We start from the raw sequence: 16,310 nt of genomic DNA, 5'->3' as shown, positions 1-16,310 counted from the left end.
TCTGTGATGTTTGTATCTGCAGTGTGACCAGTTTTGACGAACATGTTTATGGGGTGGGGGCGGAGAGAGGAACCGTTGGAGGATTAATTATGCCCCACCCTTTAGTTCGTTAGGCCAGGCGGAGGCAATACGGGAGAAACCTGACCAACAGATAAGAACCGGGGGGAGACGTTTTCTTTTCATCATTCCAAACCACGTTTTCCCATCGTTGTCGTGACCTCCAGGGGTCACGGTGGAGCCAATAAAATGTTGTTATCATCGCGGGCTCTGGCTGTTAATTAAATGGGGTACTTAGTATTCAGACGCAACCGGGAGGAAAATTTCGCGAGCTGTCGGAATTTTGCGTTAGGAAATGAAATTTCTCGGTTTGGAGCGTTTCTAAATTTAACCTGAATAAATCAGTGTATAATTTTAATATTTAACCTTGTTTATTTATTGAGCAAAAACGTGTATGTTTAGAGAGAGAAAAGTATCACCGGCTAGTAGGTTTAAATATAACGTGTAATACGAAAAATAGCAATTGAACAACCCGCCAATGACGTCACAAGGTTCGGGTGTCAACCGGTGCGGTTACTGAGTATGTTGTTATTCCTCCCCCCCCCCCCCCCACCCCCACCAATAATTTTGCATTTTCAGTTCGGCCTTGCTCTCTCCGCCCTATTTTATTATTTTAACTGACTAAAACATTGTTTTGTAAGTCAGTTTTACTATATTTCAATTTGGTAAAACAAAAAGTAAAGATCCATTTGAAACCTGACGGTCTATTGTGGCAGGTGAAAAAGAGTTCACTTGTTTCTGTGACCTCGGCATATGAAGAGATAGTGTGGTTATCAGTATGCCCAGCCGCCTTTACTTATCCTAACGTAAGTCACGTATTCATCGGAGCTGGGAGGACGCAGGGACATTTACTGAGTTGAACCCGGATTCGAACTCGAGATTTTCGGGTTAGCTGTCGTATGTTCTGCCATTTCCACGCCAATCCATTTAGTGTCACCCTCCCCCCCCCCCCCCCCCGAAATCACCAGGTGTACTCACTCCAATGCTACCCCTCCACCCCACACACCTTTGGCGCGCACCCCCCTCCCCACCCACTCATCCAGTCCCCACCTTGTGACGCTACTAACACACTTTCTTTCGCCCCTAATTAATGTCATATATGACTTGGTGACTTGCGATTGTGTGTGTGTGTGTTGTATGTGTCTTTGTTTTATTAGTACTCACTTCTAAGTTTTAAAAATCACTCGTTTTAAAATGTCTACTAATCAGATTTTACCTATATTTTTTTCCCATTTACACATTACTCAAATAAGGTGAAGGTCGCTGAATTTTTTTTAGTTAATTAAAAGTCGCGCCTTAATAAAAAAAAACAACGAAAAATCATCCGCTAATTGATTACATGTGCTTTTTTAAAATGCTTAATGAAGGCAAGGCAACTAATATGCATGTAGTTGTATCACAATGTGTTAAAAGCTGACTGCGGAATTGTGAGACCAAGAAAGGTATCTATATCCTAAGGAAGGGGGACGGGGCTTGTTTTCTGACCAACTTTTTAGGATTAAGGGAGGGGGGTAGGGAATGGTCAGGCTCTCTGATGACCAGATTCGGCATGGTTTGGTGTCCATTGACCAATCACTTCTGATGTCATACAGCCAATTAATCTCTACTTCACCAGCCCTATTGAACGTCGTTCTCGGTGAAATGCGCAACGTTTCAACGGCTCCATCTAAGTCGTCATTATGTTGGTTTTGCTTTTCAGTAGCCATCTCTGTTCGTGTTCAAACCACCCAAATATTCCATTGTTGAATCTTCCCAACTTTACGTTCCACTGATCTAGTTACACCCCTCTCCCCCCCCCCCCCCAATTTATGTTCCACAAAATACGTTGCGCCATCCCTTAAAAAATTGAACTATGCCGATATGACTATGTTATATTTTAACATACACATTCACGCCTCGTTTAAAACTGACACTCGACTATGGCTTCGAGTTGAGGTGATAGTCCAACTACACATTCAAACCTAAAACTTGAAACAACTTTTTAAATAATTCTTATTTTAAAACTCATTGGCGACAAGGACAAAATACATACAACAAAAATTAAATAAATAAAAACAAAAGTAGTGATCTTTCATCATGTGTATTTAATATATAATAAACATTTATTTACAAAGAGTTTTGCATCAATGGGGGGAAAAACACAGAAACTGAGACACTTCCTCTCCTGTGAAAGAAGTTTAAAATTGTATTATTAATATCATAACAAGTTCACTACGCTTGTTAAGTTGCATGTCAAATCAGGTGTGCATAGAAAAAAAGAACACCCTATTTTTTGTTTTATAACAGTTAATAAACTACCTACTGTAATAAGAATAGTCATTTTGTAAATTAAATAAAATTAGTAAATGTTCCCATTCAGTTGGAGTTTGTTTTATATTGCTTTATTGTAAGGGGTCATTATTCATAGTCATGACATGAATCTTGTGAAGAGGAAAGGGGAACAAAAACAAGTCAATGATCATCATTGAAGGATGTGATCCAATGTTTTGTAATTTGTATTGTGAATAGATCTAGATCTGATTGAAGATATTGACCTAGACAGCCAAGTAGTCTAGTTGGTAATTGTAATTTTCTGCTGTATGTATTATATGTTAGACAATTATTTTAATTAATTGTATTCTTCATTCATAGACACCTAAGTAGAGAGTAGAGGACTTGTTAGGTCTTAAGTGCATAAAATCAGAAGCAAGATTATCTTTTTTTAAACTTCACAGATAGTATCAGATGGCTTGTGAATGGGTTGATCCACCAGTTGACTTACTAATGATCAGCAAAACCCACCTGATAGGGTAATCAGCTAAACCCACCTGATAGGGTAACTAGAACCCACCTGATAGGCTAACTAGAACCCACCTGATAGGGTAACCAGCTAAACCCACCTGATAGGCTAACAAGAAACAACCTGATAGCTAAGCAACAAGTGGGACTAACTACCAAAATACATGAAGACAAGTCTGCCTTCAGTGTGGGTGAATCATTCAGGTAAAACAAGCAAATTAACAGCTAGTAGATACAAACTTTGATTTTTCAGACATATTTCTTTTGCAACAGTAACATAATAATGAACTATATTAACAGGGGCAGCTCAATTTCATGTAAAAACATGATACAGTTTGAAGTTGTTATTAGACAGAATTTGAAACTTAGAACTATTGACAAGGAAGTCTATGGGTTACAATTTTGAAACATTGGTTGAGAATTCTTTGAATATTTTTGTTTAAAAAAGGTAAGGAACAATTAGCTTATCTTAAGATTATAAAATAAAAACCTGTGACTATAATTTTAAATAGTCAAGAATTATTTGACAATATTTTTTTAAAATGGTCAAGAATTTTGTTATCTATTTTGAAAATTGTCAGGAATGCAATAAATGTTTTGAAATTGTTCGAGAATTCTATGAGACACATAATTTAAAAAAAAACTAAACAATGTTTAAAAAAAAAGTTTCATGTAATATTCTTACAAAAATAAAAATTCATTTTAAATATTTTTGAAAAAATGTCTGTAATTTGTGTCATAAATGACACATGACATTTTGTGACATCAAGGACAAAACAAATCTCAGCCTGACTGACATGTTCATTTTGTGACATGATAATGATTGTATGTACACATTGTTTTTCAATACTTAATTCTTGATTCAGTTAAAACATGTGAAAGTTGGATACAATGCTTCAGTTTCTTTTCTCAGTGTTACAAATATTAACAACTGATACCAGTAACAAAAAAAATTTCACACAGCAGCCAAAAACTAAGCAGTTTTTTATTGAATAGTTTAAATAAAAAATACAAGTGGATTCTTTCGGCACTAAACAACAGGTCACAAAGTGGGGGTCCACAGATCAACTCTTACAACTGGGGAAGGGGTTGGGAATATTTTATTTTACTGTTTTTTAACAGTTCCATTAGAGACTTATAAGTTGGAAGAATATGTTTTCAAACATTGTTGTGAAAATCTTGAAATGTAACGCCAAAGTGGCTTTTTCATCTATGATGCAGGAAAAAAGTTTGTACTAGCATAATTGTATGCTTTTCTATAAGTTGAAGCCATGGTCATAAACATGTATATGTAGATCTGATGGAATTTGAGTGAGGAACAGAATACTCTCTAGTTAGTACAGAAAGAATCTACCAGTATATTGCATACCCATGATCATATTTATGTAATCAGAACTTTAGAAAATATTCTAAAATATTCTAGATATTTTAAATAACTTAAATTCAGGTGTTGGGTAAGCTAACAGTTATCATAGAAAAATTTCTATATTTTATATTTTGCTCGTAAAATTATTTTTTTCAACAGCATTTCAGTCATTTTTTAGCAGTTTAAAATATGCTTACACTACTACCGGTTTTTTGAAAATATTTAAAAATGTAATTTTGGATAAAAATTCTTAACGGCATTTAACTTTTTGATGCTTTTTCCTAAAATGCTGTAAAAGTCAAATTAAAAATCTAATATCTTTGAAAGACTTGGGGAAGAAAAGAAACTGTCAAGTGCGTACAAGTTACTGTAAAAAAAATAATTAGCTGCAGCTTTCAGTGCGAGCAAAATACGACCTATGAAAATTAAGAAATTTTATAAATAAAAACATTCATGCATAGCAACTGAAAACCAGTCAATAAATCACAAATTTTAAAAACAGTTTGATTAAAACTAAGGGTTACATAGTTTAAAATATTATGTACAAAACTAAAAAATGTAATGTCAAGACAATTTTTAAAAAAATGTTAAACCTAGTCAGAAATAAATCTAGTTCTGAAATAATGACTCCCAAAAAAAACCAGTTTGATTGTATAACAATTTAAGTTATACTTTTAAAAGTATATTCAAATTTTTACATTAATTAGTATAAGATAAAACTATAAGTAAAAGTATCATATACTTTTTCTTATTTCACAATTACCAAGTAACCTAAGTATTTTCCACAGCAATATTCAGTTTTAATAATTCACATTTTCTAAAAACATTTTTTTACAGTTACTATTGATTTTATTTCACTTTTAAGAATAAAATGGTGAAAAATGACATGATTATTTATGAATAATAAGTTAACAATAGGACCTCATTGGCTCTGAACTCTGTATATATCAGATAATCCAAATTACTTTGTAAAAATCTATAAAGGTTTGTTTAACATAAAGATTAAGAAAATAACAGTTTAAATCTTATTTTGACTTCAGAAAACTTCAAACTTGATGAAAAGGTTGTTTATTTTGTCTGGTTAAATTCAATTTAATATCCAAATATTTTAAGCTTTGTAAAAGGCTAGTTGAATTGGTTTTTTCACTACTTCATAAGGATTTTAAAAACTCTCTGCTGGGATGTCTGGGTGACATACACTGCTGAGAATTTTTTTTAAAAATTGGGGGATTGGAAGATATGGTTTGGACAAGATGTTTGGACACAGTATTTGAAAACTTCTTTGAAAAATAAATATTTATAATACTTTATTTGAATTGGAAAACAGAAACTTTACAAAATGTATATATGCAACAGTAATGAGAAATGTTAAAATGTGTCAATGGGCTGTTGTTTTTATTTCTCCTTTCAAATGTTTCACATTAGGCAGACAAAAAGATGACAATGAAAATCAGGAATTTGAAAAGTCAGACTAAAAGAAATTATTTTGGTCCCATCAACGATAAGAACAGTGTAAGAATATAATAAGCGCTTTTGATGAGATAATACTGTAGAAAATAGTTCATATCAAGAGTGACAGCTTATAGTTTGAACAATAACAGGTATGTACTCAGAATGAAAACAGAAAAGGACAGAAATAAATTAATTGTAAAGATTTTGTTGTTTTTTTAACAACAGCTGACTGAATTTAAATTTTCAAAAGATTGAGAAACTAAGACAAATTTTTTTATGGTATATTTTCAATAAGAAATATTGAGGTAGAAGGTAGAGCATACTTTAACAAACTTTTCAAGTAGTAATTTCTGTAAATCTGAACTATCTAATTGAAAAACACATTTTTATTAATACTACCACTTAGAGTATTTTTATAAACCTTTATTTCCAATAATTTCAATTAGTGGGCATAACTACCTTATTAAATAGTAAATATTATTTTACAAATTACACTGTAAATGAATCATTTACTGGTAACATGTTAGCATGTTAATTCAGCAGTTTTCAGTTTCAACTTCTTTTTTTCTAAAAAAAAAAAACCTACAGCAAATAGGATTTTAAACAGTAAAACTTTTTTTTTTGGTATATTAGCCACATAGAAAAGTTTGTTTCAGGGTTAAAATATACACTGACTCTATTACAATTTTTTTTAATGCTAACAAATAAACTGCCACAAGCTAAGTATAAAAAAATGTTTTGTTAAATATATTGTAAATTAAAAATTGTAATATTTAAGTAAAGGCCATCTTTAAATCTAAAATACAAAGGCTATCAAGTATATTTCCAGATCCAAACTTAAGATTTTTATTAGTTAAAAATGTGTTTCAAATTTGTTGCAAAATGTTTGAAAAAAATCATCATCTAAAATATTAGAATTATTTTAGCAGTTATAATAACACTAATGCATAATAACATTCTTTGTTAATAGCCACAAAATGGAGGCTTCACAATGCTGTAGTTCTGGGTGGTACAATGCTGTTGTTTAAGTAGATCTAGCTATAGCTGGTATGTCAGCTCATCTAGCTGATACTCACCATTACGGTAGAGAGTATTCAAGCTATATAAAAATACAAGCACAGAACTTTACAGCAGTGTTTGAAAAAAACAACTATCATCTGTTAGTGAATGTTAGCAGTATTTTCACATGCAACCAAAGTACAACAGAACTGACCTCTTCAGCTTTGTGAAATAAAAAAAAATTTTGTTTACAAAACAAGAACAATGAGGTAACCAATGATAATGCTGTAAAAAGCATTTACAAATTTGCATAATAATATAATAATATAGTATTTATTATATGTTGGGAAATAACTGTACATATCATACATTTTTCTTGCCCTCGTATAGGCATCGTTTTATATGCAAGTTATGTCTTTAAATAAAGCTGAAATAGTTAAGTGGAAATGGACAAGAAACATGGCTATCAGTAGCATTATAAAACAAACAAAATAATTTTTATAAGCTCCAGGTGAAGCTTAGTTCAAATTGAAATATACAAATGTCATGTTGCACCTGATGGACTTAACTGTAAGCAGCTGTGGCTATATTGTCTTAAGTACGTTATCATGAACTATTTATTCGACATGTTTACCTTATGTAAAATAATATATGAATGAATATGGCTTGGTGATGGAATGCTTTATAGCATAGGAATCAATGGTTCAAAAAAAAAGGTTTTGATGATAAGTTCATAACCGCGATGTGGTGAAATGTGTTACTTTCCGTTTAATATGTCTTCAAACAAACTAAAGTCGTCAGGGGTACTACTGTGTAGCGTGTCGAACATGGGTTGAGAGCTTAAAGGATTATCCAGAAAATGTAAAAATTCGTCTTGGTTTGGTGTGGATGAGGGAGGCCCCGGAAAACCTGTAGTTTGAGAAACAGTCTGCTGGCTGGGCCCCCCTATGCTATACCCCGAAGCTGATGAGGTGGCACCCGGCGAGGGACCCCCTAAATTGTATCCAGTGTTTTGAGAACTTGTGGCCCCAGGCGAGGGCCCGCCCATGCTGTAACCGGTGCTGGCCCCGTTTGAGGCACCTGGAGAAGGGCCCCCCATGGTGTAGCCGGGGCTGGAGCTGTGGATGTTCATCTGCTGGCTCACCTGCATGCTCTGGTGCTGCATCATCATCTGGGTGCCGTTCGGCATCATACCTGGCCCCACCCTGTTCATCTGGCCGGGCATGGTACCCCTCACCTGTTGCTGCTGCTGCATCTGAGCCATGTTGGTCGCAGCCGCTGCGGCCGCCGCTGCAGCCATGCTTCCTGTAGCCGGTCCGGCGCCATAGTGCGGTGGTCGCTGGTACTGCATCATATGAGCAGACATGGCGGCAGACTGGGTCATCCCATGAGCGCTAGTCTGCTGCATGCCCGGTCTCATCCCGGCATGCTGGGCCCCCATCATCCCAGAACGAGGCCAGTCTGCGTGTGTGCGGGGCTGGGAGATGTTTAATCCATCGGGGCCTACGTTGACATTGGGCGGCCTCTGGTTCCGCATTATTGCACTGGTGTATGTGGAGGCAGTTCTGGAGGCCGTGTCCACGGAGGAATACGCTGGGGGCTGCTGCATGTGCTGTTGTTGAGGGTGGAAGTTTTGTCTAATGCCCTGGTTAGACTGGGGTAAGTTGCTCATGTGGGGGCCGTTGGATGCTAGAGCACCAGACATAGTCTGCTGTTGCATGGCTGAAATCTGGGTAGACTGCATTAGGCCATTGACTGCTTGAGTTGAGGCTGGGGGTCCTGCCACTTCAGTCTTCACAGCCCCGTAGGCGGAGGTTTGGTTGACCATGTTCTGCATAGTCTGAAGAGGGTTTGGGTTCCCTGCAGTGGGGGATGGGTTAGGGTAAGGTCCCTGAGGTCTGGCATTGGAGGACATTTTGTATTCTGGGGGTGGTCTTCCCATGTAATGGGGAGGCATTCGAGCCTGTTGCTGTTCCATCCTCATCTTCTCCATCATCTGCATTTTCATCTGCTCGCTGACCATCTGCTGTTGACCCATGCTGAAGTTCTGCTGTTGCGACATGGAAATCTGCTGGGGCGACGGCTGCATTTGCACCTGCTGAGTCTGTGACAGCTGCATGCTGTGAGGCCCGTGGGACACCTGCATGTGCTGGGTTTGGGTTATCTGCATTTGGTGCGGTGCAGAGGCTGACGGCTTGAAGTGGCTTTGAACCTGGTTCTGCAGCTGTTGTAGAGAGGAAGGTGAGTTGTGTTGGCCTTGGTCGTTGGAATAATGGGTTAGAGGTTTGGTGCTTCCGTAGACCATGGTGCCAGCCATATCAGGGGTCAGCTGGGAAGCGTCTCCGAGATGATGGTTGGGGGTGTGATTATACGGGAATGAGGTTGGTGTATTTGGTGAGCGGTACAGCTGTGAGTAGTTAGGTGGGTAGCCCCCGTTGCGCAACCCATCTGAAAAATGGTCCATGCTTTTCATTGGGTAACCTGGGCTGTGCTGGTGTTGATGCTGGGCCGCCATTTGTTTGAGAGTCTCAGCGGCCGGCCCTGTGGGCTCTGGAATAGCAGACGGAACTGGAATGGTGTTAGGGTTTGTCATGGCGGCAGTGTTCATATTTTGATTGTTGTCAAAGATATTGCTAAGGGGGCCTCCCGGGTAGAGCCCTTTAGAAATTCCCGGTGAGATGCAGCCTAGCGGTCCATACATGGCGCTGTTATCATTCTTTTCTGAATCTTGAATGCTTTTGAAAATCTTATCAAACTCACTGATCTGATGCAGTAGGGTGTTGTTATCTATCTCCTCCTTCTCGATGCTGTCAAGAATGTTCTGCAGCTCATCCACATCATCAATCCCGATGCCTAACTCGTGGTCGATGTGGGGGTTGTGGATAGAGGACGACGGCGTGGGCGTGTTGCTGGCGGCCGAACGATTGTCATCCGATGGCTCTTGTTTGCACTGGACACTGGTCAGCACGCTGTGGCTGGCGCCGCCTGGGTTTGGGGAGTTTGAGTTACCGTAACGTGAGCTGACGGTGACGTTTGTGTGAATGGTCTGGGATGCCTCCTGCTGGGAATGGGAACTGATTTGCTGGACAATTTGCACTGACAAGCTCGGCAGTGGGGCGTGCTTGCTGGAACTGCTGGCCCCGGTACTGCCGTTGCTGGTCTTGATGTTCTTGTTGCTGCTGGGGTTGTGGTCTTTGTCCCCAAAGAAAATGGTATCCGCTGATGTTGTCGTGGATGTGGTTGTCGCCGTTGATGCTGTATTCGCATCAGAATTCACGCTGGTGTCAATTTTCCTTTTCAGTTTCTAAGAGAGAAAAAGAAAAAAAAAACATAAATTACTTCCATGTTAAAAAATAAGTTAATTAAATAAAATAATTTTACTTGGTGATAAGTACAACTAATTTCATTTTATTAAAAACATAATTTTATTAATCAGAAAAAGCCCAGAAAGTAATTTTAATGATGACAATGGGATTGAAATATGTAACTGATGAGTTGCTGTTTTGTTTTTTATATAATTTTCAATTGGTTGAAAAAGGAAATAGGTATGAAAGATGGCAAGGAAAGAAATAGGTTATGAAAGATAGTCTCCTTCCTAGACAGAAGCTTTTCAAGTCTTATCACTGTGAAGACGATGTTTACTCCCTGGTTGGCTATCAGCATAAGATGGAAATATTTATGTGCTTATTCTATATGCACCATGATAATTAGTAGCAGCAACATCTGGTCGTGGATGGCCGCAAACTTTTTTTAACATTTGATTCATTCATCCAAAACTTTACATGTGTATCATAAGATTATAATTTAAACGAATATGCTTTAGTTACATTGGGTCTTTAGTAAAACCATAATTTTGATAAACATTTAAGAGTTGTGTCCCTGTTTGTGTATACATATTTTTTTTAAATGATAAGCAGTCAAATAATTGCTTAGTTCTGTGCTGAAGGAATATAAATCAAACTGCTTTTGACAATATTTTCTGGGGAAAAAATCAACTGTATTTGAAAGCAAGGGAGGGGGAAGGAGGGAGAGAGATAAGTTAAACAGGAGGAAAAAGTAATTGCCTAAGGGATTCAAATAATAACAAAAATATTTGTATAACTAGAATGTTGTTATTGAACATAAAAGAGTCATGGGGAAATCTCAAGGGACTGGTACAGTGGTAGTATGCCTTGTTTACTACATGAATAGCTAGTTATATTTAGATAGGGAATTGAAAAAGTCATGTATAACTAGTTGTGTATTTTTGTTAAGATGATCTATACAAGCGGTTTATAGGCAGACTAAGTATCTTTGGATATGAATGTAAGTAGCGTGCTAAATGCATGTAAGCATACAGTGTATCTATGTAAGAGAATGTATAAGCAGTGAGCATAGGTTTATATAAGAAAACTGTAAGCAGACTATCTTTATATATAAAAATTGTAATCAGTGTATCTTTATGTAAGGAAAATTTGTAAGGAGTCAGTGTATGTTTGTGTTTAAAAAATGTGTAAGCAGCCAATGTATCATGTGTAAGAAAAATGTGTAAGCAGTCATTGTATCTTTGTGCAAGGAAAACGTGTAAACAGTCAGTGTATCTTTGTGTAAGGAAAATGTGTAAGCAGCCAGTGTATCTTTGAGTAAGAAAACATCTAAGTAGCCAGTGTATCTTTGTGTAAGGAAAATGTGTAAGGAGTTAGTGTATCTTTATGTAAGAAAAACATGCAGTCAGTGTATCTTTGTGTAAGGAAAATGTGTAAGCAGCCATTGTATCTGTGTCAGGAAAACATGTAAGCAGCCAGTATATCTTTGTGTAAGCAGCCAGTATATGGTGTAAGGAAAACGTAAGCAGCCAGTGTATGGTGTAAAGAAAACGTGTAAGCAGCCAGTGTATCTCTGTGTAAAGAAAACGTGTAAGCAGCCAGTGTATCTCTGTGTAAAGAAAACGTGTAAGCAGCCAGTGTATCTCTGTGTAAAGAAAACGTGTAAGCAGCCAGTGTATCTCTGTGTAAAGAAAACGTGTAAGCAGCCAGTGTATGGTGTAAAGAAAACGTGTAAGCAGCCAGTGTATCTCTGTGTAAGGAAAACGTGTAAGCAGCCAGTGTATGGTGTAAAGAAAACGTGTAAGCAGCCAGTGTATCTCTGTGTAAAGAAAACGTGTAAGCAGCCAGTGTATCTCTGTGTAAAGAAAACGTGTAAGCAGCCAGTGTATGGTGTAAAGAAAACGTGTAAGCAGCCAGTGTATCTCTGTGTAAAGAAAACGTGTAAGCAGCCAGTGTATGGTGTAAAGAAAACGTGTAAGCAGCCAGTGTATCTCTGTGTAAAGAAAACGTGTAAGCAGCCAGTGTATCTCTGTGTAAAGAAAACGTGTAAGCAGCCAGTGTATCTCTGTGTAAAGAAAACGTGTAAGCAGCCAGTGTATCTCTGTGTAAAGAAAACGTGTAAGCAGCCAGTGTATGGTGTAAAGAAAACGTGTAAGCAGCCAGTGTATCTCTGTGTAAGGAAAACGTGTAAGCAGCCAGTGTATCTCTGTGTAAAGAAAACGTGTAAGCAGCCAGTGTATCTCTGTGTAAAGAAAACGTGTAAGCAGCCAGTGTATCTCTGTGTAAAGAAAACGTGTAAGCAGCCAGTGTATGGTGTAAAGAAAACGTGTAAGCAGCCAGTGTATGGTGTAAAGAAAACGTGTAAGCAGCCAGTGTATCTCTGTGTAAAGAAAACGTGTAAGCAGCCAGTGTATGGTGTAAAGAAAACGTGTAAGCAGCCAGTGTATCTCTGTGTAAGGAAAACGTGTAAGCAGCCAGTGTATCTCTGTGTAAAGAAAACGTGTAAGCAGCCAGTGTATGGTGTAAAGAAAACGTGTAAGCAGCCAGTGTATGGTGTAAAGAAAACGTGTAAGCAGCCAGTGTATCTCTGTGTAAGGAAAACGTGTAAGCAGCCAGTGTATCTCTGTGTAAAGAAAACGTGTAAGCAGCCAGTGTATGGTGTAAAGAAAACGTGTAAGCAGCCAGTGTATCTCTGTGTAAAGAAAACGTGTAAGCAGCCAGTGTATCTCTGTGTAAAGAAAACGTGTAAGCAGCCAGTGTATCTCTGTGTAAAGAAAACGTGTAAGCAGCCAGTGTATCTCTGTGTAAAGAAAACGTGTAAGCAGCCAGTGTATGGTGTAAAGAAAACGTGTAAGCAGCCAGTGTATCTCTGTGTAAAGAAAACGTGTAAGCAGCCAGTGTATCTCTGTGTAAAGAAAACGTGTAAGCAGCCAGTGTATGGTGTAAAGAAAACGTGTAAGCAGCCAGTGTATGGTGTAAAGAAAACGTGTAAGCAGCCAGTGTATCTCTGTGTAAAGAAAACGTGTAAGCAGCCAGTGTATCTCTGTGTAAAGAAAACGTGTAAGCAGCCAGTGTATCTCTGTGTAAAGAAAACGTGTAAGCAGCCAGTGTATCTCTGTGTAAAGAAAACGTGTAAGCAGCCAGTGTATGGTGTAAAGAAAACGTGTAAGCAGCCAGTGTATGGTGTAAAGAAAACGTGTAAGCAGCCAGTGTATCTCTGTGTAAGGAAAACGTGTAAGCAGCCAGTGTATGGTGTAAAGAAAACGTGTAAGCAGCCAGTGTATCTCTGTGTAAAGAAAACGTGTAAGCAGCCAGTGTATGGTGTAAAGAAAACGTGTAAGCAGCCAGTGTATCTCTGTGTAAGGAAAACGTGTAAGCAGCCAGTGTATCTCTGTGTAAAGAAAACGTGTAAGCAGCCAGTGTATCTCTGTGTAAAGAAAACGTGTAAGCAGCCAGTGTATGGTGTAAAGAAAACGTGTAAGCAGCCAGTGTATCTCTGTGTAAAGAAAACGTGTAAGCAGCCAGTGTATGGTGTAAAGAAAACGTGTAAGCAGCCAGTGTATCTCTGTGTAAGGAAAACGTGTAAGCAGCCAGTGTATGGTGTAAAGAAAACGTGTAAGCAGCCAGTGTATCTCTGTGTAAAGAAAACGTGTAAGCAGCCAGTGTATGGTGTAAAGAAAACGTGTAAGCAGCCAGTGTATCTCTGTGTAAGGAAAACGTGTAAGCAGCCAGTGTATCCAAACAGATGCAGGTCGGTGCCAGGGTCCACACAGTGTGTGGTGGCGACTGTTTACCCGAGTGCCCGTCCACACGTAGCACGGATCAGGGTCAGCCGATGGACACACGGGGCCGTGTGTGCGTCGGGGAGAAACTGGGTTACCGTGCAGCGCTGGAGACAGACGCGACGGCCGGCAGACGAACGCGCTTGTTGCATGACGTTGTGTGTACTTTAGGTGGTAACGTTGCATCAAAAGTGCACGTACTGGACTCGTGTCCGGTTTTTTTTTTAAATTGTGAGTGGGGGGGGGGGGGTGGAGGAAGGCATGGATCTATCTCGGAAAAGTTTATGTTTTATGTCTATATGTTGATGTTGAAATTAAAATTTAGATTATGTTATGGCGATAATGTCATGTTAAGGATAAAACTTGATTTTAGGAGGCCTCAGGTGTTATCGAAATAGATTGTATAAAGAAAATAAATACTTTTCCAGGTGTGTCTCCCCCCTTCCCAACAATGGTAAATTGAGTGCGACCTACCCCTCTAGAGACACTGGTATTAACCACCATCCCCTCCCCCCTACCACAACCTAAAAAAATAAACAACAGCCTGTAATTGACGAAAATAAAGACCAATAAAGAAGTAGAAGAAAAAAATCCACTGTTTATTATATCTGTTGTTAAAAAAGTTGTTCAACTCTTAATGGTTTTTTATGTAGCCGATATTTGTAGCTTACACTACTTACAGTGAGAGGCACAAATCGGAAGTGACATACGGGCCTGCCCCTTAATTGTGTATACATATTTAGCCCCCCCCCCCCCACACACACACACAGACACACATCACACAAAAATAATTGGTAGATGCCTAATGTTTAAGGGTCATTACGCCTTTTAATGTCGGGGGAAAATGTGCACACACAAAATATTCTTTGCGGGCGATGCATAATTTGTAAAACTTTTGTTCGCCCTTTAAATTTTTTAACTTAAATCGCGCATCAATATGTTTCTCTAGGCTGTGTTAGTATTTAAACCACAAAACATCCACGATATCACAAGTTACATTATCAGAGAGTGTGTAGTTCTTTGGGTTTCTATGGCTGTGTTACTTCACGGCTATCATCAACTTGGTTTTTTTTTAAACCTCGCTATCAACGTGTTTACAGTAGCGACGCCGGATGTGAGAAATTGGCCTCGATTCGACTAAGCAACCAATTTACCATCCTACTTAATTAAAACTGTGAGAGAAAAAAACAGTTGATGTTCCTGTTTATGCAAGCCTGTCCTTTATAAATAATACTTAATTGAAGCTTTTGTGGCAGTATTGTCACTGCGCATTATATATTTTTTTTGAGTTTGTATTACTCTGAAGAGAGCGTGTGCCAGATAAATTTTTTCGTTATCGGCCAACCAACCGTATACATTTTTACCACCTCACCACAGTAGTTAGGGTGTATAGGGAATTTTGAAATCTTGAACACATTTTTTTAAATTTAGAAACAATCATCACATTAGCCAAACGCAGGGCAGGGACCATGTAGAATACTGGTATGGGGAGTGAAGCTGTTGGATTCTGTGAGCGGCAAGAGATGTATTCGTTTTATTAGGGCTCATCGACATCTAATATTTCCAACAGAGTGGGATAATTTGGCATAGGGGTCATCCATTTATGCTGTCCACACGGGGGGGGGGGGGGGGGGGGGGGTCCCGAAAATAAAATTGACTTTTGCGGACGCGTATGAACTTTAAAGGGGAATTAAGTGGATATTTGTGAACGGGGGGGGGGGCGGAGCAATATCCAAAAAATTGTGGACATGTCATAAATGGATGACCCCATAGCGTAATCTGTTTGGCCACACATTGGTCATTTTCCTGTCTATACATACACACACAGAGACATGCATGCATGCATACATACATACACATATACATACACACATGTCTATTGGTGGGCTAGTTATTGGTCATTTCAAAGTCTATACGTTGGTATACCCTACTTTCACTTTCAGGGGAGAATAAATTTTCAAAACAGTATTTTACACATTGTGAAGTATTGGGCAGGCGTGCTGTAAGGCGAACTATCTAGTTCTGCGACGTGGTGGTAACGAGATACACGGAAGACACCGGCTTAAAGACATAGATCGATACACAGCTCATCGATTTTATCGGCGATAGAATGCGAGGTGGGGATGAGATATAGGGACAGTATCGATTGGGGGAGGGGGGGGGGGGCGGGGCTCATCTTTTGACTAGACGGCGGGATAATCTGGGTTAAATCCTGTCACCGCATTATTTGGTGCAGTCAATCTCGTTGTCATGGTAACTAAGTAACTTGAGCGCAGAACTTGGAGAAGTGAATGGTTCAGGTTTTTAAAGTTAAAACGTTGTGAACTTTAACCTTTCTATGGAAAGATGTATCGAAATAAACTTTTTATCCAATGTTAATGGATGTCCCTGTGTTAACTTAATAAATTAACCAGCTGTGGACTGGAAATAAACTCTACAAACAGAGTCTAATGCGTTGATTTCTAGCGATATGGTCATCTATATCTGTAAAACAATTTTTTTTAAGTAAAGTGTCCTTTCGAACCTTACGGTCAATCGGGGTACCGATAGGTAATATTAGAATTCTCCTGT

The 16,310-nt window shown here is 38.5% G+C and overlaps 1 protein-coding gene across 2 annotated transcripts in view; it reads right to left on the bottom strand.

Moving 5' to 3' along the window:
* Nucleotides 1–2,123: 2,123 nt before the first annotated feature.
* Nucleotides 2,124–16,310, bottom strand: part of LOC131958248 (neurogenic protein mastermind) — a 39,776-nt gene continuing 25,589 nt past the window's right edge. For both annotated transcript variants that reach the window (XM_059323164.1, XM_059323165.1), the window contains one exon: nt 2,124–9,956. In XM_059323164.1, coding sequence (XP_059179147.1) covers nt 7,410–9,956 — 2,547 coding nt within the window. In that variant the 3' untranslated portion in view covers nt 2,124–7,409. The remainder of the gene's footprint in view (nt 9,957–16,310) is intronic.

Source organism: Physella acuta, unplaced genomic scaffold, assembly GCF_028476545.2.
Source record: "Physella acuta isolate Inbredline_101_S28 unplaced genomic scaffold, ASM2847654v3 ptg001306l, whole genome shotgun sequence".
NCBI classification, from domain to species: Eukaryota; Metazoa; Mollusca; class Gastropoda; family Physidae; genus Physella; species Physella acuta.
This window is presented reverse-complemented; position numbering and strand designations above follow the sequence as displayed.